Raw genomic sequence first — 22600 nt, forward strand, 5'->3', positions numbered from 1 at the left:
CTTTGTAGTAATTTGTTGCAGAATCAGGGTCATTTGTCCTATAGATTGATATACTATATTTTGTGTATTTAACATATTCCTGTCCTCTACTTTCTGTAGATAGCTCTATTAAGACTTGATATGATTGAGTGTCTACTTTTAGGGCCTCCTGAATTTTTAATTAGGTTGATTTTTGTTTGTTTCAACAGAGTTTACTTAGGCAAAATAGTTTAATTCATTGGCTCAACTGAAAATTCCAGGGGATAGCATGAATTCAGGACATATCACATAATCATATCTTGGTTCTTCTGTCTTTTTACTTGATTCTGCTCTGAATTTTGGCTTCATTCCCAACATCTCCTCAGGTTCAAGTCCATGGGAAATAAGCAGCTCAACTTGTCACTAGCATTTCTTGTCCTGGCTTGGACCAAGCATCCATCCTGAGTCAATTAACAGCACTAAAGAAATATGATACTCTGATTGGTTAGATTAGCCTGCCATAGAGGAGGCAATCTCACCAGAACAACATGGACTGTTTCTGAATTTAAAAGAAACTTTTAGCCTTCTACCATCAGTTTGGTTTGCAAAGAGTATTCTTATATTATTATGTAGTTACAATCACCTTTTGGTAGATGATCTTTACAGACAGTAATCCTTATTTATAAACAATGTCTACTGCGGTGGAGGAGTTTAGAAAGTGAAAGCCTAGACCTTTAAAACTGACCCCAAAGTCCCTCTCTACTAAGTCAGTGAGTACCCCACCTCTTATCTGAGAAATGAACTATATAAAGAAAAATGGTAACGTTTAGGTTTCAGTATTCGAGAAGGACGTGAGGAGAGGTAGGGCACAAGGGAGAACTAAGGATGGGTGAATGAGAAGCTGGCTTCGGACCATGAAGAACAAAACGTGACCTAAGTGCCAGTGGCTCAGGCCTGGGGACCCAGGAGGCTGAGATCTGGGAATCCTGGCTCCATGCCAGTCTGGGCAGGAAAGTCCACGAGGCTCACACGAGAAAGTGAAATGTCCAAAGAACTTCAAGAAGCCGGAAGTGGAGCTGGACTCAAGGGGTAGAGCGCGATGCTGGAGTGCAAAGGCTCCAGGGCAGCGCCCGAGCCAGCACAGCGCGCACGCGCACACGCGCAAGTAAAAACACGGGACAAAGTATTTCACAGGTAGCACGGTGAGACCTACAGCCTGCGGGTTTTGAATGGCAGCTGCAGAGCACTGGGGTCTCCCAACGCCTCTCGCAGTGGTGACTACCTGTAAAGCAAGGGGCAAAAGCTTCACAGGGCCTGGCTGCTCCGGACCGGGTCCCGCAGGGTGTCGCCGGCCCCGGGTCTGGACTGGCAGGGTCAGCGTCGTCCTCCGCGCGGCCTGACGCAGACGCCGGTCCCACAAACCCAGCGGCTCCCCGCGACCGCCTCTTCGCTCGCGTCACTTCCGGCCCCGGGCATCGACTTCCGGGTCAGGCTGAGCCCCCGGCTCTCAGTGACTAGTGGAGGTGCCGCGCTGTCCGCGTTATTTCCCTGTGGTGGCCGCCGAGCGGAGAACCCAGCCCGCGTCCGGGGCCGAGGAGACCTGGGAAGGAGCCGCGGCCCGCGCCGGAGTGCACTGGCGACCCTGTTCCTCGGCTTGCTGCTGTGTCGGGGGAGTGGGTGCCGGCGCCGAGGGGGCCCCCTCCCGACCGCGACCCCCTTCCCCGGCTCCCCCGCCCACCCTGCCGGGGGAGGGTGGAGGAAGATGCCGGTGAAGAAGAAGAGAAAAGCCTCCGGGGTGTCAGCCGCCGTGGCGGAGGACGGAGGCCTCAAGAAGTGTAAAATCTCCAGGTACCGCCTCCCCGCCGCCTCCCTCCCCCTGCGGGCCCGCCGGGGTGGGGGGGATGGGCGTGGAAGCGGGGGGCGGGGAGGGCCCGGGGCGGACCCCCGGGGCGCTCGCTGTGGACCCCGAGCCCGCCCCGGTGTTCGCACGTGTGCCCGCCCGTCTGCGGACGAGCTGCGGCAGGCCCCCCCACCTCGCAGCCCGCGGGCCGGGGAGGGTGGGAAGAACGGCGTGCCCGTGCGAACTGCGCTCTGCCCCCCTTTCCCTTCCCTCCTTCCCCTTCCCCCACCCCCCCAACCCCAAACCTAGAAGTGAGCCCCGGCCGGACCTGCGGGTAGGGTCACTTCTAGAACCTCTTTGTAGAATGTGAAGAAAGGAGCAGAGCCTGCGGAATCTTAACTACCGCCTTGGGAATGGTAGAAAGGAAAACTAAGCTAATTGGCGTCCGGAGTTGAGTATTTACTGTGGCCCCGAACTGGACGATCTCCCTCTCCCTTCCCCCCACCTTCCCTCCCTCCCTCCCTCCCTCCCTCCCTCCCTCCCTCCCTCCCTCCTTCACCGGCAGGAGGCCTTTTAAATTGCTGGAACCTATTTTCTCGGAGGACAAGTGCCTGCACCTCTTCCAGTTCCCAGTGTGGGGAGTTGGAAAGACCCCGAGTGCTTTTGTGTTCCAGCCTCGTAACTCAGTCCTAAGTATTAATAACTTGAGCAGCTATTGTACTGCTTTCCCTTGGAGAAAAAGGAGACAAAGCAAAATTGTAGTTGCATGTCATTCAGGCATCAGAAAAGGCCTTGCAATTTAGGTGTGGGAAATGGGCTTCGATTCCCCCACGGCCTTTGGTGTTTGTATATCAGTGGTTGTCCACTTCAGATACTACCATTGAAACAAGACCGTAGCCACCATTTTAACGAGGAAGTAATAATAGGGCTATCCTTAAAGAGAGATCTCCCATTTAAAATGTGAAAGAGGGGACCCCTGTATAGTTTTATCTTCCTTTTCGTTTTTTTCTTTCATTGGTATGCTTTGGCAGAAGAGCTGAAGGAATCCTTCTAGGGCCATAAATGTGATACATTTTCCTCATGCCACTTGGTAGTTTTGACCTGGTTACTATATCTGCTCATATTTTATGAGACATAGGCAAATTAGAGTTTGGGGTTATTTTCTCTTTTGGGGGAAGGGGTTAAGTCACAGTCTTGCTATGTAGCCCAGGCAGACTACCAAGTGAGATTTCAGGGATACATCATAGGTATATACCGTCTCAAAATTAAAACATCTTAAAATAGAGGATAAGGCAATATTAGAACTCAAATCAGTTGAGATTTAAAATTTTGTGTCATTTTACATTCCATTAATCCGGTGCCGAAATTTAAGTATTTCCTAGATCATTGAGCTTCATCTCCTTATTTGAGTTTCTTGAGAAAATGTTTTTTGAAGCCCAGTAAATCCTAGGGGCCAATTTTTAACTTTCCAACTTTTAACAATTTTATGAAAAAAGATCTGGCATGAAATAGCTTTGACCTAATTATTTGGAGTATTCTTTGAGACTTTTGTTGTAGTGATTTTGCTGTTTTAATCTTTGGAATTTAAAATGCCTTCAAGTGCCAAGTTGTCATTTATCTTTTAAAAATCTGTTTAATAGATAATAAGCAACTCTTAATGTAACATTTTATTTTCAAATATTGAAGTATCATAATACATTTTCCAAGACATTGTTTTCAAATAGATGTAATTTATACAAAACAATTTCCATATAAGTCAGTAGCAGAATCACAAAGATTTATACATATCTAGTTTTTCATGGAGACTTAGCCTGGACTTTCTGTATAGTCTTGAAATCTGGGAAGTAAATTTGGTTATGTTTTGGAATTTTGGAATCTGGGTTTTGTTAGAAATTCTTAGGTGTAAACTACTTTTTCAAATTGCAAATATTTAACTCGATTTTTTCCTGATAATGCCAACGTACTGTTTCATTTGAATTGAACTAGTTCTTATGTTTCACTAAGAGTTGAACTTAATAAACATCTTAAGCATTTCTGTGTTTTCTAAGCTATTGCAGACCCCAACCCCCTGCTAGACTAATAAGTGGAGAGGAAGTTTTTTCAAGAAAGAAGTGCCTGGCTTGGTTTTATGAGTATGCAGGTAATGAAATTAATGTAAGAAGACATCAGTCATTTGCTTGAAAAATGTTTGTTTGTTTGTTTAGCTAACAAATTATTTATTGCAGGACTGCTGTGTTGTAGTGCTGTTTGTTGGGACAAGGTCAGATCTAAAAATGGTGGCTATTTGGTACCATTTAAGGCTGACAGATATTTAAATATATAGGAGAAAAAGAAACTCTTACTGTTAGTATGCACACCCAGACAAGTTCACTTACTAATTAATACCCATTGGCTAACAAAAGTCTTTTTGGGAAACAAAAGCTGCCTAAAATTTGTTTTGTAGTATTCTTTGTTTTTATAATTTTTTTTCCTGGTCTAGAGTCATATTTTCTGAAATGTGGGGAGACAGCCAAAGATTTAAACCTTACATACATCCTCCTGCAGTGCTTGTACCATTAATGGTTAATATGTAGCCATTTATATTTACTCCAGATATAATAAAAAGTAAGCAAGTAAATAGACTAATATTAATACAGTGTAGAATTTGATAGGAGTAATACATAACCCAGCCCTGAAAGTATCAAGTGAACCTTTTTGGAGTAGTGAACTAACCTGAGCTAAGTCCTGTAAGTGATAGATGGAAACCTATAGGACCAAGTAAGGCCATATCATAGAGGTGGAAGTCTAAGCTAGCTGAGGCTGAAGAGTTAGATAAATACATAAAACGATACTTGTTTCCCTTATTATTACTTTTTCATATATTTTAAGTTTTTCTCCCTTAAACTAGTCACATGTCTTTTGGAGTTAGTGATTTCAAAGTAACTTTTTTTGGAGGGCGGGGGTCTTCCCTGTTCCTTTTGCTTACTTTCCCTGCTTTTATTTAATTTTTTCCCCTTATTGTCATTCTCATAGTCTTTATTTAAAATAAAGGCAAGTAGATACTTAATGCCTTATATTTAGTACAAATCCATGTTAAGGTCTAAGATCTTTTCATTTCAAATTCAAATTTGAATTTGAAGTTAAGTTTAGCCTAACTGTGTGGGAAGTAAGACTGAAAAGGGGCATCGACTTTGCTGTTGAGAGCAGTCAAATGGTCCCAGAAGTATAATTTAAAAATTGTTCAGCAGATTTATTCTAGACCAAGAAAAAAAAAAAAGAATGCTATTACTGGCATCCCAAGACAACCACTAACCCAATTTAGTTGAAGGAAATTCATTTCTTACTGACCTCCATTTAAGTTGATGACCCATTATCTTAAATGCCAGTTTTACTGACATACATGCTATGCAATCTAAGGATCACTGTGTTACTTAATATATAAAAGTACTAAGTACCATAAAAATAACTAGTTCATTTTTTTTTCTTTTATGCTTACATGTTGTAGCTCTCCTTGGAACTTTCCTGGTTATCATAAATTCCTAGGGGTTAAACATTATCAGCATTTCAGTAGTCACCATATTAATTGCTGTCATTATTTTAAGAATTGTACTAAGTATATCATTTTTTTCCTTGTGACTTTTCTGTTAAATAAGTGACACCATCCTCATTTTATGAATGAGAAAACTGAGAATAAATTGAGTAATTTGCCCAAGGCCATACAATCCCAAGAGCCAGGATTGAAACCCCAGTCAGTTCCAACCATGCTTTGCATTACTGTTGTCTCATATTTAGGGCTTTTTTTTTTTTTCACACAAATGTGTACACTGCTATGGAAATAGCAACTAATTTTCACTTTTACAGAAAAATACTAATAAACACAGTTAAGGTTCTCTGTCATTCAGTGATTCATTCAGTAAATATTTAGCACTTGTTTGTGAGTCAGACACTGCTGAGTGCTTGAGATATAATATTGAAGAATGCAACATGATCTCTTCCTTCAGGATTCTTGGCTTTTAGTGAGAAGTGAACAGAAAGGTAGATAGTGAACAGGCATGTAGGCAAGGTAGTTGCAGATTGTGGAGAGTCATGCAGGTGAACAAGAGGAGGTTCAGGAATAGAGAATAAGGAAGAGTTGGATAAAGTTTCAGTTAAGAGTAATCAGGTGGCCGGGCAATGGTGGCTCACGCCTGTAATCCTAGCTACTCAGGAGGCTGAGATCTGAGGATCGCGGTTCAAAGCCAGCCCGGGCAGGAGAGACCGTGAGACTCCTATCTCCAATAAACCACCAGAAAACCAGAAGTGGCGCTGTAGCTCAAGTGGTAGAGCGCTCGCCTTGAGCTGAAGAGCTGAGGGACAGCGCCCAGGCCCAGAGTTCAAGCCCCATGACCAACAAAAAAAAAAAAAAAGAGTAATCATGTAAGACCTCTCTATAGAGACTATCTAGGCAGAAACCTTCCTAATAGAGGAGAATCAATTGTTAAATAAATAATAATTTTTCTGTCTTAAAATGTGGGTGTCTTTCATTGAGGCTCATAGATATAAAGCACTTAGCATAGTACCTTGTGTGTGTGTATGCACACAACTCAGTTATTAGAATCTACAACCTATATTTTATGTTGTTCCAAAATTTAACTACTACTGACAAAGGCACTGTGTCACAGCAATTTCTGTTTTTTTGTTTTCCCCAGTATTTTTTTATGGCTGACATGGTATTAGACCCGTATATATAGCTAGAAACATTTCTTTGTGGTTATAAAGAAATTGGGAAGGCAAAAGTACATAATTCTTATAATTTTGAAAATATCCTGCTGTAAGTCATATGTAATAAACTGTTCATTTTTCTCTTTCAAGAGACCTGCTACTTTTGTTGTTATTGTTGTTGTTCATAGAGCTTGAATTCAGGGCCTCGGTGCTGTCCCTGAACTTACTTGCTTAAGGCTAGCACTTTCCCACTTTGAGCCATAGCACCACTTCCGGCTTTCTTGTGGTTAATTGGAGATAGGAGTCTAATGGACTTTTTCCTTGCTGGGCTGGCTTTGAACTGTAATCCGTAGATCTTAGCCTCCTGAGTAGCTAGGATTACAGACTTGAACCACTGACGCTCTGCTAAGACTTATTATTCTTAAGTAATATTTAAATGAACAAGAGAATTCAATGATAGATACAATGAACTCCCTAATATTACCTGTGATGTTAATTCAGAAATAGAATTTGAAGAAAGAGAAATCAGTGGTAGTAACTGTCCCATGTAATAGCTCTGTTCTGCTCTGCACACAGCAAAATTTTAGGGTACTGAAGTCCCTTATATAAGATGGGTTAGTATTTGCATTTAACCCATGCATATCCTACTGTATACTCTATATCTATCATCCCTAGATTGCTTATGATGCCTAATGTAATATAATGTGATGTAGATGTTTTCATAATGATGAGAAAACAAATTTGTGTATGTTTAGTACAGACAGTATTTCTGATTAGCTCCTGACTATAGAAATCAACTATATACAAAGCCTATGTAAAGAAAAACTTGAGGAAATGTTTTGCTAATGGATCTTTAAATTTTTCAACAAACTAGTAATAGATATTAGTGGAGCATTTCTTTACTACTTTTAAAATGTCTTCATATTGTGATGTATTCAAAAAATATTTTACAAGTTTTAAATTCTAAATCACGTGCCAAATATTAATGCTATGCCAAATTCAAATTCAGTTACTTGTAAATTATTATATTGTATTTATGGATGACCTTAGCATAATAGTCTACTTTATGTTAACATTAAATTATACTAAAATATATAAATTACGTTTTTGTTTTTGAAGGTCCTGATGAAGTTGTAGGGCCAGAAGGAATGGAAAAATTTTGTGAAGACATTGGTGTTGAACCTGAAAATGTATGTTTTATTTCTAAGTAGAATAGAATATAAGTGGGGTATATCATATTCATAAATTTCTAAAAATTGAGATTTTAATCTTACATGAAGATTTACTCATATTTAACGTTGTAAATTTGCACTTAAGATACTTTTAATCTGCTTAAACTGGGCAAATGTTCTCAATACAAATGTCAATAGAGTAAGAGAGATTCTACCTTCATAAACGATTAGAAATTTCTACTTTTAAGAAATTGTCTGGCACCTTTCAGTTTCTTTATAGTTAATAATCCCCAGCGATTGTTCTCATTAATAGTTGGAGGTTTGAAATAGTTATATAAAAATACTCTCCATGATAAAATATAGCCATGATTATCTCTATGCTGACTTTTCCCCTATCCTTTATGTTCTGTTCTTTCCAGATTATTATGTTAGTTTTAGCGTGGAAATTGGAGGCTGAAAGCATGGGATTTTTTACCAAGGAAGAATGGTTAAAGGGAATGACTTCATTACAGTAAGAAAATTTTTTAAAAAACAAATTTGATAGCCTATTTGAAGATCTTATTGGTATTTTGTGCTTCATCATTTTCAGTTGGTTTGATTTATAACAGTGTGGGAATTGACAGTTATATTGTGGGTTTGACAAGTGAGTAGTGAACCCAGTTTTCTTACTCTTTAAGGAAAGAACTTCAGTGCAGTCTAATTAAAACTTGTTGATTTTCCTGAGTACATTACAAGTCTTTGATCAAAGTTATTTGTTCACAGGATGAGTAATAAAGGTTTTCCAGGCTTTCACATTCTGAATTACAAACTCCACAATATGAAGTTTGTTGATAGTCCTAAGATCTAGGGCCTCCTCTCTTCTCTAATAAATTTGAAGATAGCATTACATGACTTTTTTTTTTTTTTTAAGTTACATTTACATGACATGACTTTTTTCTTTTCTTTTTTTTTGCCAGTCCTGGGGCTTTCACTCAGGGCCTGAGCACTGTCCCTGACCTGCTTTTGTTCCTAGCACTCTACCACTTGAGCCACAGTGCCACTTCAAGCTTTTTCTGTTTATGTGGTATTGAGGAATAGAACCCAGGGCTTCATGCATACTAGGCAAGCACTCTACCACTAAGCCATATTCCCAGCCCCATAACATGACTCTTAAGATATTTTTTTTTTTGCCAAGAACTTATAAAAAAATAAAACTAGTGATGTTCTGTAGTTCCCAGGTAGCCATTTAATATTTGCATATCTTGAGTTTAGAGCTATCTGAATATTTTGCAAATTACAGAATTGTTTTCCTATTAAAACAACTTGATTTTGTTTTTCTAAGATTGAGTGTTTAATTTCACAATCAATTAGTAGTTTGTGGAAACTTTATAGTATGTCAGTTCTTAATAGTAATTCGGATGTTATAGTCAACATTCTAAAGCTGAGGAATTGTCAGTTTATAATATTTTTTTGTTGGCATGCTTGTTTGTTTTGAGGTGCCTGGAATTAAACGCAGAATTGCACAGGCCAGGCAAGTGCTCTACTACTTAGCTACATCCTCAGCGCTAATTTATATTATCTTTAAGTCAGGAACTGAGTATTATTAGCAATGATTTCTTGTTGTTATGCTTTTATTAACATGCTTAAATACTGTTAATCCTTACTTATCTACCGTTCAAAATTTTCTGTTACATTTGAATTTCCATTATCTAATGCATGTTTGTCTTTTTAGACTAGCATTAACATAGATATTTCATATTCTTTTTCTTGACTAAAAACTTTTCCTCAGCTGAACCAAATCATCATTTTTGCAATGGAACATAAAATCAAACTTTCCATTATTTGTAAATGAGCAACCTGAGCATCAACTAAGTTAAGAAAATATTTGGCAGAGTTTACACAGTTTCTTAACAGCAGAGTTAGGATCTAAAATTTAAATTCCTTGATTACAGTCTGCCACCACACTTCTATCATATTTTTCTCTAATAGATAAATTGGGTTCTTTTCAAAATAAAACAACATCATTACCTTTTTAAATTAGAGTATTTGTGAGCACCAAGAATGATTTCAGTCATATACTTAGGTATCGTAATATACCCATTAAATGTACTAATCCTGAAATTATTTGGGCAATTTCCTACATTTAGTTACCATTTTAGAGAAAATAAAATAACATGTACAAACATTATACAAAGAAATAAGCTGGTTTCTATTTAAATTGTTGTGTGTAACCTGGCATACTGAAGCTAAAATATTATATTTGACATATGTGCTCTTGTTATTTCTATTTTTTGCATACTGCTTTTTTATAGTATCCCATCTCATAGATGGTTTTGTATTTTAAAAACAAAAGTTCTGGCCAGGTGTTGGTGGCTCACACTTATATTCCTACCTACACAGAGGTTTGAGATCTGAGGATCACTGTTCAAAGCCAGCCTAGCCAGGAAAAGTCCTTGAGACTCTCTAATTAGCCACAAAAGAACTGGAAGTGGAGCTGTGGCTCAAGTGGTAGAGCGCTGGTCTTTAGCACATAGCTAAGGGACAGCACCTATATCCAGAGTTCAAGCGCCAAGGGCCCCCCCCCTACCACCCTGGGGGGCGGGGAGGGTTCCTTACTGTTGATGCTTTTGCATAAGTTGATATAAAGTGCCCTTCTATAATTAAAATGTGTAAACAAAAAACTTGTTTTTACTCCTGAATATTTAGCATGTGGTCTTCAACATAAGTAACCAAGCCACTGAGCTTACTTTTCTATTAAAGCATACATTTGCTATAGGAATTTCACAGGCTATCTAAAATAAAAGTAAATTATTCACTATGTAAAATGCCTAGGAACTTTGTCACTTGTTTATCATTCCTTTCCCATTTGCCTAGAACAATATGCCACAGAGCTTTGAAAGTACTCAAGTATGCATTCTGAGGTGGGAAAGCAGTTGATTTTTTTTCCCCATGAGCTAGATTGCTATGTGAGTACAAAGTATTTTTCTTCAATTGGCCAAGACCTATTACTCTCTGAATGTCCCTGTGATAAATTTGCAAGAATTAAGTAGCATGAAGTTTGAAATTGAAACCAAGGGACAAAAAGTGATCTTTATGCATAAATTTTAAAAATTGATAGGTATTTAATATTCTTAATTTTATATAAGGTGATAAAAGTCTGTACTCTCCTTTCCAAATATATATACATATATATATATATATATATATATATATATATATATATATATATAAAATGTATTTGGACTGGTGTTTTGTTTTGTTGATCGTGGGGCTTGAACTTTGGGCTTGGGCGCTGTCCTTGTGCTCTTCAGCTGAAGACGAGCACTCTACCACTTGAGCCACAGCACCACTTCCGGTTTTCTAGCTGTTTATTGGAGATAAGAATCTCATGAACTTTCCTGCCCCGGCTGGCTTTGAACCGAGATCCTCAGATCTCAGCCTCCTGAGTAGCTAGGATTACAGGCATGAGCCATCAGTGCCCGGCTTGGACTGGTGTTTGAACTCAAGACCTCATCATGCTTGTTAGCATGTGCTTGCTTTTTAGCGCCCGGCTTGGACTGGTGTTTGAACTCAAGACCTCATGCTTGTTAGCATGTGCTTGCTAGGCTGGAGCTCTACCCTTAAGCCATGCCTCTAGCCCTGCCTTTTGTTGATTTATTTTGGAGATGAAACCTAGCAGACATTTCTTCTAGACCCTGATTCACCATCCTCTAAATCAGCCTCTTGAGTAGCAAGGATTATCAATGTGAGCCACTGTATCCAGCTGAAATGGTATCAGATTTTTTTTTTTTTTTTATTTTGGGTCCGGTCGTGGGCTTGAACTCTGAGTCTGGGCACTGCCCCTCAGCTCTTCAGCTCAAGGCTAGCGCTCTACCACTTGAGCCACAGCACCACTTCTGGATTGTTTTTTTGCTTATGGGTGCTGAGTAATCGAACCCAGGGCCTCAAGCACGCAAGGCAAGCGCTTTACCACTGAGCCAACTTCCCAGCCCGGTATCAGATGTTTAAGCACAGGAATGAATCAAAGATTTTGGGGATCATTGTCACTGAGCAATTGTTCTTCATGTTTTAAAGTCATAGTCTTCTGAGAATGTTATGCAGTCTGGACCTTGTACCTATTAAGATGTACTATTATACACCAAATTTTGCCTATATTGTTCCATCTACAAAATTCCAAGGATATTTGAAAGTTTTATCATGACATGCTATACTAGGGTAAAAAACTTTCTGAACTGCTAGCTACAAGTTTGGTGTTGAAGCAATACTACCTATGCTGGTGGAAAAAAACTGGTTTTCAAAGAGCTGCAACCCTTTGAAGAGGCCTGTACTTACTTGACTATGATAATGAAATAAGCATGCAGGTAGCATCTGACAATAGTGGTAGAACAAAGTTGCCTGCCAGGACGGTGCAGGTAGCACATTTTCTGGGCTTCATATTGAACCCTGGAGGGTTTATTGCTTGTTTGATTTTGTTTTGTTTTTTTTGTTTGCCAGTTGTGGGGCTTGAACTCTGGGCATGGGCATTGTCACTGAGCCCCACCCCCCACCCCCCCACCCCGGTCCAGACATGGGGCCTGAACTCTGGGCCTGGGCGCTGTCCCTCAGCTCTTCAGCTCAAGGCTAGCACTCTACCACTTGAGCCACAGCGCCACTTCTGGCTGTTTTTCTTTTTGCTTATGTGGTGCTGAGAAATCGAACCCAGGGCCTCAGGCATGCAAGGCAAGTGCTCTATCACTCAGCCACCTTCCCAGCCCCTGTCACTGAGCTCCTTTTTGCTCTCTAGCATTTATAGCCACAGGGCCATTTCTGGTTGATTGGAGATAAGGTTTTTCCTGCCTGGGCTGGCTTTGAACTTTGATTCTGAGATCTCAGCCTCCTGAGTAGCTAGGATTACAGGTGTGAGCCACGAGCACTGGGGTAACCCTGGACTTTGGAAGAAAAAAGGGAATGAGTTGTTGAATTAAAGGAAAGGAATACTTTTTTCATTTGTTCATTTTTAGTGGAGCAGAAGTAGTAGGGTAGCTGAGATGCTATGGTGGGTGTGGTATGTAACTGTCATTCTTTTGGTACCCAAGAAACTGCAATTAGCATTCCTCACTTTTCCATCTCTGCTGTTCCCTAGGGTAAACATGACAGTTTCAAGATGCTCTGACTATTTTCAGATACTCTTACAAGTAGAGCAAATTTCTGTAGTTGGTAAAGCCGATTGAAAATTCTAAACCTAATATTGTGGGATAAAGCTCTTTGCCATGCCTTTATTTGTCACAGTGTATTTATCAAAATTCACTCATTAGAAGAGAACCTCACTTAGGTCTGTTATACAAAAGAGGCCTTCCTTAAGACTGGAGATGTGGCTGTAGTGATAGAGTATTTGCCTAGGTTCAGTCCCAAGAACCAAAACAGCCTGTTCTACAGATCTTAAATAAGCAGAAATCCAAAAGCCGCCTTCTATAATCAGATGGTTAACATCAGAAAGTTAATTTCTGAAATTGAAAGTTTTGTTCTCATTCTAAACATAATGGTTTTATTTGGTTGTTCTTAAAAATGATCTTGCTTCCCATGATAAACTACTTAAAACTCATTTCTCCTTAAAGGAAGTATTTCTAAACTTTCCAAGTCCTGAGATACAGACCCTTGGAACTATTTATTTGGTACCTAAACATGTGTTGATGTTAGCAACTCCTTGCGGTATGTTAACTAGCTTTTGCAAGGCTATAGGACACTTGTAGTATAGAAGTTTGTGCTCTTACTCTTCCACTCAGTTCTTCTAGATTTTTTCCTGTTCAACATTTACAATTTGTAATTTAGAATAGAATATAGCCAGGCGCTGGTGGCTCACACCTGTAATCCTAGCTACTGAGGAGGCTGAGATCTGAGGATCACGGTTCAAAGCCAGCCCGGGCAGAAAAGTCTGTGAGACTCTTATCTCCAATTAACCACCAGAAAACTGGAAGTGGTGCTGTGGCTCAAGTGGTAGAGCACTTGCCTTGAGCTGAAGAGCTCTGGGATAGCACCCAAGCCCAGAGTTCAAGCCCCATGACCAACTAAAAAAAAAAAAGAATAGAATATAGAATACAGAAGTAAGTAGTAAAGGTGACTTAATCCCTTTGTTTGAAAAGGAACATAATTAAGCTAAAGACCCACTAAGAATTTCACACATTGTTCTAAAGTTTGTTAGCTAATATTAAAATAGGTCCTATTGCTTTCTTGAGATTGTTTCATTATATGTTATTTTTTAGTTATTTTACCTTGCTTGCTTATAGCTTATACTTTGAAAAGTTATGCTCCTCTAATCATAAAATAGTTGGATCGTTTTTTTGTATGTGTGTTGTCTTACATTTCTCAAACCGAGATCCAACCTATGCCTCTTGCATAGCTGCAGCCCGGGTTGGTTGAAATGGGAGTCTTTCTACCTTTTGACTGGTCTATCCTCAAACTCAGTCTTCCTACTCTGTGCTTGTAAATAGTTGGGAATAACTAAAATTCCATTTGTCACCACACCTAAACCTGGATTATGGTTTGTTTTCTTTTAATCCACTCTGTTATTTCTAATTGATACTTAGACCATTTATGTCTCATCATGGTTAATGTTAGGACATAAATCTACCCTTTGCAGTTTGAAGATTTTTAGTTAGTTTTTTTTTTTTTTTTTTTTTTTTTGGCCGGTTGTGGGGCCTAAATTCTGGGCCTATGTGCTGTCCCTCAGTTCTTTAGCTCAAGGCTAGTGCTCTACCATTTGAGCCACAGCACCACTTCTGGCTTTTTCTGCTTATGTTGTTCTGAGGAATTGAACCCAGGGCCTCATGCAATCAAGGCAAGCACTACCACTCAGCCACCTTCCCAGCCCCTCTATTTAGTTTGAATTCATATTTCTTTTCTTAGATTTCTCTTTCTTTGCTTACACTTTTGTCTTTTCATATGTTTTGGTGCTTTTTGTTTGCCAGTCCCAGAGCTTGAACTCTCAGCTTTTGTGCTCAAATCTAGCACTCTACCACTTGAGCCACAACTCTACTTACAGCTTATTTTGGTAGTTAATTGAAGATGAGAGTCTCATAGACTTTTCTGCCCAGGCTGGCAGGATCATCAGATCTCACCCTCCTGAGTAGCTAGGATTAAAGGTGTGAGCCACCAGCAGCCAGCTGCTGGGTTCTTATTTGCTGATTAGAGCATTTTTATGACAATTGCTTTGAAGTCTATAAAAACTACTAAACATGTAGCTGAGCACCAGAGGGCACCAGTGGGTTAGTATGAATTCATGTTCCCCTGTGGTTTCTACTATACTGCTGGATTTGAGAGAAACAGGAGGGTGGACATTTTAGGTCCCCATTTAAGCTTTAGTGGTATTGGTAGGATTTGGATTGGTGGGACCACAGTTATGCTTAACTGGAATAGAGTGTGTTTCTCTGGTACTGGGGATCAATCGTAGGACCTTATGTATGCTAAGCAACAGCTCAGTGTCAGCTGCAACCCTTCCCTGGTGCTTGATTTGATTCTGAAATAGTCTCTGTATTTAGTTTACCAGGCCTTGATTCCTTTGTAGCTAGGCTAGGCTGACTGCACTTGTGATCCTCCTTACTCTGCCTCTCCAAAATGGTAGTACTCACCGCCATGTCATTCCACTGGTCTTCACCGATCAGAGCCTTCTCATGTTTGTTTTGCATATGCTATCTGTGGATTTTAGTCATCCTTAGTGAAAAGAGGGTGAGACTACAGGTTTATGACAAATTTTGGGGGGGTTTTTGCTTTGCTGCTTGCTCTATATAGTAAAACCTACTGACCCAGTGAGAGAAATCCAGTCAAGATTAAAGAGCTTTCTGTTGATTTAGTTACTTTGCATGTCTAAAGTTAGGTGCTTCTATGATTGATTTAGACCTTTTAAACTAAAAATGAGGGAATGTGGACTTATGACTCCAGGTATTAATTTCCTCTGAGTTGTATCCTAAACCTTTAAACCCACTAATTTCTTTCACCAAGCTATTACTTAAGAACATCCAAAGGAAATTTGACAGAGGCCTGATTTCATTTGCTCTGCTCTTTATTTTTTTCCCCACTTGTGGTAAAATCACATTTTAATACATCTTTTAAGAGTTACTCTGATTTGGAGTGTTTGGGGTTTGGGGGCTTATTTTTGGCAGTGCAGGGGATCAAAGACAGGACCTCACACATGTTAGTCAAACTCTGCACACTGATTTCTGCCATCAACCCAAGAGATATTTATGATTCTATTGGATACTTTGAATTTTGTGGAGTTTTTTTTCCTTGTAAAGAATTATTGGCATGAACTTCCAGTCAATTCAGGCAGATTTTTCTTGGTTTCTTTTGTTATTGAATGGAAGATTCAAGACAGCAAGTTTGTTATTTTAAATTTGAATTGGGATTTTAAATCTAAATTAACTGTATAAATGCACTAGTTTTTTTCTTAATTCATTTTTTTAGAATGCCTTAACTTAATTTTCTTGATTATATTTTTTTAATTTAAGGTGTGACTGCACAGAAAAGTTACAGAACAAATTTGACTTTTTGCGCTCACAGTTGAATGATATTTCATCGTTTAAGAATATATACAGATATGCCTTTGATTTTGCAAGGGTAGGTGCAATTTCCGTGTTTAGTCATTGCCATGGTTTTTTATCTTCAGACCATACTTAGGAAAGTTTCTTACTTCATTTCAGGATAAAGATCAGAGGAGCCTTGATATTGATACTGCTAAGTCTATGTTAGCCCTTCTGCTTGGGAGAACATGGCCACTCTTTTCAGTATTTTACCAGTACCTGGAGGTATGTGTGTTTTGTTTTAATGTTTTAGTACTTAATTTGATTGAAAAAAATATTTTTAATTGAGGCACAATGGATTTTTTAATACTATTCTTTAAAAAAGAAAAAAATAAAAAGCAGCTTGAGGCAAGGCCTGTGATCCCAACTGGGCAGGAGGAAGAAATGGAGATATCATGGTCTGAGGCAGCACTGGGCCAAAAAAAGGAAAGAAAAAAAAAGCATGAGATCCTATTTGAAAAACAAACTGAAAAGGACTGGAGGCATGGCTTTTTTGGTTTGAGCAAGGCAAGGTTCTAGAGTCCAAACCTTAGTACCACACACACATACACACACACACAAATCTGCTTGTTAGTGCTAAAATTCTTCAAAAATGTATGTATATCTTGGTGTTTTAGGTGTGAATTTGTTATTTGATATGTTCTTCTGGTAGGATATTTTTGGACTACTTAGGTAGCTCAGAATAGAGTATGTGCTTAGTATGTTTTAGGCCCTGGGTTCAATCCTCAGTATCCCATTTAAAGAAGAAAAAATATTTTTACCCACGTCTCCATCTCAAAAAGAGAACTAACAGATTTTTGGCATAGACATTCCTCATACAAGATAAATTGTTGGGGAGGATTGCAAGAGATAACAGCCCTTAGCACACGAACCTCAAGCTTCTAGGGTCTAGGCTAAAATGTATATAAGAGAATCTATAATATTAATAAATTCTACTTTTCTACTTAGAGTCAATATGAGGCTTTAATGTTTTATGTCCAAAAATATAAGAACCGCTATAATAGCATGCTTAACTATACTGATAATTTTTTAAAAATATGCTGAAATTCATAAAGTAGGTAATGCTTTTAAAAGACATACCTACTAGATGCAGAGTGTCTAAGAAGAGACCATTTTCCATTCCTTTCTTTGTCTAGTTTTATATGTTTTATGTCTTCTTTTTTTTTTTTGTCAGTGGTGGGGCTTGAACTCTGGGCTTAGGTACTGTCCCTCGCTCTTCAGCTCAAGGTGAGCACTCTATCACTTAAGCCACAGCGCCACTTCCAGTTTTCTGGTGGTTTACTGGAGATAAGAGTCTCACAGACTTTTCTGCCTGGGCTAGCTTTGAACCTCAAGTCTCAGATCTCAGCCTCCTTAAGTACTAGGATTATAGGTGTGAGCCACCCACACTGGGCTTACCTTATGTCTTTTTTTGTGTGTGTGTGAGAATACCATACAGAGTAGTTAGAATTACATAGGCAAGATAACGAGTACATTTCTTATCAAGTATTGTTGCCTCCTCTTTGTTTCCCCTTCCCATCCCTTCCCATACTCCCCCCTCCCCCCACCCCATCCCCCCCTCCCACCAAAGTTGTAAAGTTCGGTTTTCGATATAATGACTTGTACATCTCATTGTTGCGATGGGTCCACCTGTATCCCTATTTAAACGATTTGTTTTTTCCCTTCCCCTCCACAAATTACACCAACATCAAATACAGTGAAAGCATGGATTATACCTTGGGGGAGGGACATACAAAGCAACATAGAAATCATCTTATAAATATGTTAGAAACAGTTGTATGAAAGAAAAAAAACTTTATGTCTTTTAATTTGTTTTTGATACAACTCTCACCATTTCTTGAATAAAGATGCCTTTTCCTTTTGGAAATAATTTCCTACGCTTTACTGAGTTTTTTGGAGTGGTTTTTTTTTAAAGTTTGTATGAAAAGATCTGTGTGAGTGAGTTTTGCACACAGTTAAACTTGTACGCCTGATAAAATAGGTATTATTGGTGAGTGACATACATTTCTCCTAATAGTAGTTTTGGCCAAAAAGAGATTAAATGTAAAAATAATCACTTGTAAAGGGAGCTGAGAAGAAGTAAACATTTTCAAGCACTTCCTTTACTTTTCTCATTTAGCAATTGAGGAATAAAGATTATATTCCTTTTCTTTTTTAAGTCTTTTTAGGTTTTGTTCTTAATTTTGGTGGCATCTTTTGTTTGTTGTTTAGGTTTTTTTTGAAATGATATCTCACTAGTCCAGGCCTGGCCTCTAACTCAAAATTCTTCTTTAATCTCCACAGTACTGGGATTAGGCATGTACTACCAAGCCAGGCTTAGATTCTATTCTTAAATAGCCTTGTCACTCAGACAAGTATCAAGTGGGATTTGAACCCAAGCCTACATTCTTTCTTCTACCTCCATAGATAACAGCCTCAAGATGTAGCTCATGCAAGAAACTATTGATAGGGAATTGATACAAAGTAAGTGTTCTATATCTTGATTTTGTTGGTAGTTACACGATATACGTAGATAGATATGTCAACCTACTATATTTCACACATAAGGATATATGTTGGTACATATATATAGATATCTATATCATACATATAAGATATATATCTTTTCATAGCGATATGGATATCTATATGTAATTAGATATATATCTTATAACTATCATATCAAGATATATAGATGTCTTTTGATATATAGAGATATCTATATGTAGAAGATATACATTGGTATATATCCTCATTTGTGAAATGAAGTGAGTTTTAGTCTTATCAGTTGAATCTTTGTATTTACCATTATTCCTCAGAAATGAAAGAAAAATAATGGAAAAAATAGGTGGTGTTAATGTGTAAATGCTTTTTGAGCATTCTGCAAAAGCACAAATAATTGATGGAAAAATAAATGTTTTGGGAAAAAACAAATCACAACTAGAGTTACTAAAATTACTAAACTAGAGTTACTCAAAGAAGTAATGTTTGTTCTGTGGTTAACATATATCTGTTACTTCCACAGCAATCAAAGTACCGTGTTATGAACAAAGATCAGTGGTATAATGTGTTAGAATTTAGCAGAACAGTCCATGCCGATCTTAGTAACTACGATGAAGATGGCGCTTGTAAGTATAATGTAATAAATTTCCATGAAAATAAAATTCTGAAAATAAGAAGGTGTGCATTGAGTAGCATTGATGAAAATAATAGTCTTAAAACATCATAACAGTATTTTATATTATTTAATCATGTACCGTAGAGATAGAAAGCTTAGACTCAGCAATGTTACAGAATTTTGCTGGTAACTGAAATTTTTTCCATTCCTTACAAACTAAGCATTACAGCTAAATTTAAATGGCAGTTTCTTGACAGTTGTTTTTTTTTTCCCAAAAGCAAGATTTTAGCTTCAAGAAATGATACCTATCTTTTGGGAGAAAAACTGCAGTTACTGATTTTTAAAATATGAAAATGAAATGGTTTTTCTGATCTGCTTTCAATACAAAATAATAATAGGAGAGACTTTTAAAACTAATACAGGACCCATTAAACAACAGTATAATGCCAAATAAGTTCCCTCTCAAAACTGCAGATAGGTTCTGAGTAAACTCAAGTGAAATGTGTATAATTTTCTAGTCCTTCCAAGTTAAAATATTTGTATTCTCCATTGAAATGGCTAGAATGTCCAAAGCGACTTTTGAATAATGATAAATGTAATTTCTAGAACTATAAATTTTCAGTTTATTATTTTGACTATGCATTGTTTTAACATTCGGAATGGCTACATGGAGAAGTATATTCCTTGAAAATGCAAACTAAAATTAAGCATTTAATTCTGTGAGATGAAGAAATAAGATCCTGTAAAAGGATAATCTTGATTTTTCCTTATATATAGCATGCCCTTCTACAGGATAACATAAAATGAATAATATTTTAATGAGACAACACTGCAGTAGATTGTCAGCTCAAAGCCTACACATAGTAGATATGAAAATTGATGTTTGTTGAACCAACATTTAAAACTAGGAGATTTTGTATAGAAATAAAACTTCTGGATTTGTTTGAATAAGAAAAATAGACAAAACTGTACCTGTATTCCTTTGTAGAATTCAGAGGTTGGAGCTAAGCAATAGCTTGTGCTGAAGTTGCTTTCCAGTTTGACAATCCTCACAGTATGCTAACACCGAGGTTGTTCTTAAGTTGACGGTCCTCATGTATGCCAACATCTAGGTTGTTCGTTACTGAGCTTGCTCTGCTGTTTTTTTGTGTGATCCTATTAAAAATGAGAAGAAGAAAAAAAAAAGAGAGAGGTCCTGAGAGTTCATGGTTTGAGGGACAAGATAGGACAAGTATTTTTCCTAAAGTTAAACAAAGTAAAAAAGAGAAACAGCTGGGCGCTAGTGGCTCAGGCACGTAATCTTAGCTACTCAGGCTGAGATTTGAGGATTGTGGTTCATAGCCAGCCTGTTCAGGAAAGTTCATGAGACTCTTTATCTCCAGTTAGCCACCAAAAGGCCAGAAGTAGAGCTGTGGCTGGCTCAAGTGATAGATCGCTAGCCTTGAGCAAAAAAGTTCAAGCTCCAAGACTGGCATGAAATCAAACAATCTGTCAGTCATTTAGATTGCCTCTTGACTGCTTCTGAAGATAAATATTTGGATCTTTACTGATAAAAACATCTAATTTTGAATAGTCTTCAATTCTGTATTATTTGCTTTATGTCCATTTTTATACTATGTCCTGTTTGGAAGACAAAATAGTCTCTTAATGTGATAATGCCAGAATGCTGTGGGACAGACTGGTATTGAGTCAGTTGTTGGAAGGTTCTGAGATATGTTGGTATGGAAATCTATACTTCCTTATATTTTTGTTCTGAGGGCAAAAGGGAAATGGCCAAAAAGCACTGTAAAGGCCAGGAGCAGAACCCTTGGGGAATTCACTGTCAGGCCTATATCCTTGCAGAAGTTGCCGGGAGTTGGTTGTGTATTTCCAGAGATGAGTTTTGAATTCCAACAAACCTTTCTTTTTTTCCCAGGGCCTGTTCTTCTTGATGAATTTGTTGAGTGGCAAAAAGTTCGTCAGTCATCATAGCAAGAACTATTCTGAAGAAAATGCAAACTTTTTGGTTTCCACGTGTATACAAGTTAATAAGATGAGAAAAAAAGGGGTGCATTTTCATTCATGTGAAAGACTTCTCATAGTACTTTTGTTTTCCTTTTTTTAAAGGAAGTTTTCTTGTTACATGTGATGGGCATTGAGCCACACCTCTTCTGAGACTGAATATTGATGTTTTGTTTCAAGTTATGTTTTTAACATTTATTTCAGAACAATAAAGGTTCCAATTTGTGACAAAGGCCTTAAAGCGAAAACTTTCCCTGAGTGTCAGAGTGGTATTTATTTTTGTAAACTTGAATTCTTGGAGTTCTCAGTCACCCTGAAATTGTGGAACTTCACAGATTTTAAACAATGGTGATATAGTCCGTTGTTGGTATGGCTCATTATATTCATCTTTGCACAATTAAGAAGAATACTTATTAGCTATGACTCCTGGGATAATGATTTTCTGATGCCACTAATAGAAAATGTTTCTAGATACTGAAATCACTCCTACTTTAGCTCTGGGGTTCTGTACAAGCTGCCAATATCTTATGTATATATACCTTACCTGAACAGTTTAGAATTAAAAAGATAAGCCCACTCATTTTATTTTCTAACTTGAACTAGTATTTTAATAAGCACTAATGAGCATTGCATGTATAACATGACTTCTCAGTTTTCTGTATTTCTGTCAGTAAAAAAGTTTTATTTATTTTTTAAAGTGCAAGGTTGTTATATATGAGTCTCAAAGTCAAACGTCCTTGTGAAAGAATTACAACTATTGAAATTGTATTCTTGCTGTTATGAAATTACATTTTCATGGTCTTTTTAATTGATTTTATGGTATGGGGAGTTTTGTTGAGAATATTCATGTTTGCCTTAAGAAAACTTTATGTTGGATGTTAAGATACACATAGAAGAAGATAACGAGAAATCAGAAGAGAACGTTGGGTGCAACTGCAAACTCAGCAAGCCCATTTCCTTTATTTATTCATTCTTTTTGAGGTGCTGGGATTTCAAACCATGTCCTGCGCACACTAATAAGCAAGTGCTCTGCCACACAGCTACACACCCAGCCTCAATGAGGCCATCTGCACTGGTGATCACAGTTCTGCTGTTCTATCACAGTTGTCCGACTATTGGCAATAAGGTGTCTTGAGGCAGTAACAGCCTTTGTTAATTCATATAAGAAGCACCTTTAAGATTGGCAGCTGGCCTGTTTGTATATTTAAACTATTGAATATCCCAGTGATAGGGAAACTTGGGCACATTCACAGTCCAAGTCACAACCCCAAAATTACTGTTTCAGTGTATGAATGAAGAGAAGTAAATAGGCTACATTTTC

The 22600-nt window shown here is 38.1% G+C and overlaps 1 protein-coding gene across 1 annotated transcript; it reads left to right on the forward strand.

Moving 5' to 3' along the window:
* The first annotated feature begins 1441 nt into the window (after window positions 1-1441).
* Window positions 1442-21348, forward strand: LOC138838832 (DCN1-like protein 5). The gene is made up of 8 exons (XM_070038206.1): window positions 1442-1806; window positions 3847-3938; window positions 7598-7668; window positions 8070-8161; window positions 16110-16218; window positions 16302-16406; window positions 19186-19288; window positions 21194-21348. Exons 1-8 carry the CDS (start codon window positions 1721-1723, stop codon window positions 21247-21249), a joined length of 714 nt encoding a protein of 237 aa, XP_069894307.1. The 5' UTR covers window positions 1442-1720; the 3' UTR covers window positions 21250-21348.
* Window positions 21349-22600: the final 1252 nt, after the last annotated feature.

Source organism: Dipodomys merriami, unplaced genomic scaffold (assembly GCF_024711535.1).
Source record: "Dipodomys merriami isolate MVZ:Mamm:240054 unplaced genomic scaffold, mDipMer1.0.p SCAF_29, whole genome shotgun sequence".
Classification (NCBI taxonomy): Eukaryota; Metazoa; Chordata; class Mammalia; order Rodentia; family Heteromyidae; genus Dipodomys; species Dipodomys merriami.

Excerpts from the sequence above, each read along its gene's own strand:
- LOC138838832 (XM_070038206.1), top strand. The coding sequence starts at position 1,721 with ATGCCGGTGAAGAAGAAGAGAAAAGCCTCCGGGGTGTCAGCCGCCGTG. Across the intron at positions 1,807-3,846 it reads AAGAAGTGTAAAATCTCCAG|CTATTGCAGACCCCAACCCC; the intron begins GTACCGCCTCCC and ends GTGTTTTCTAAG. Across the intron at positions 16,407-19,185 it reads TATTTTACCAGTACCTGGAG|CAATCAAAGTACCGTGTTAT; the intron begins GTATGTGTGTTT and ends TTACTTCCACAG.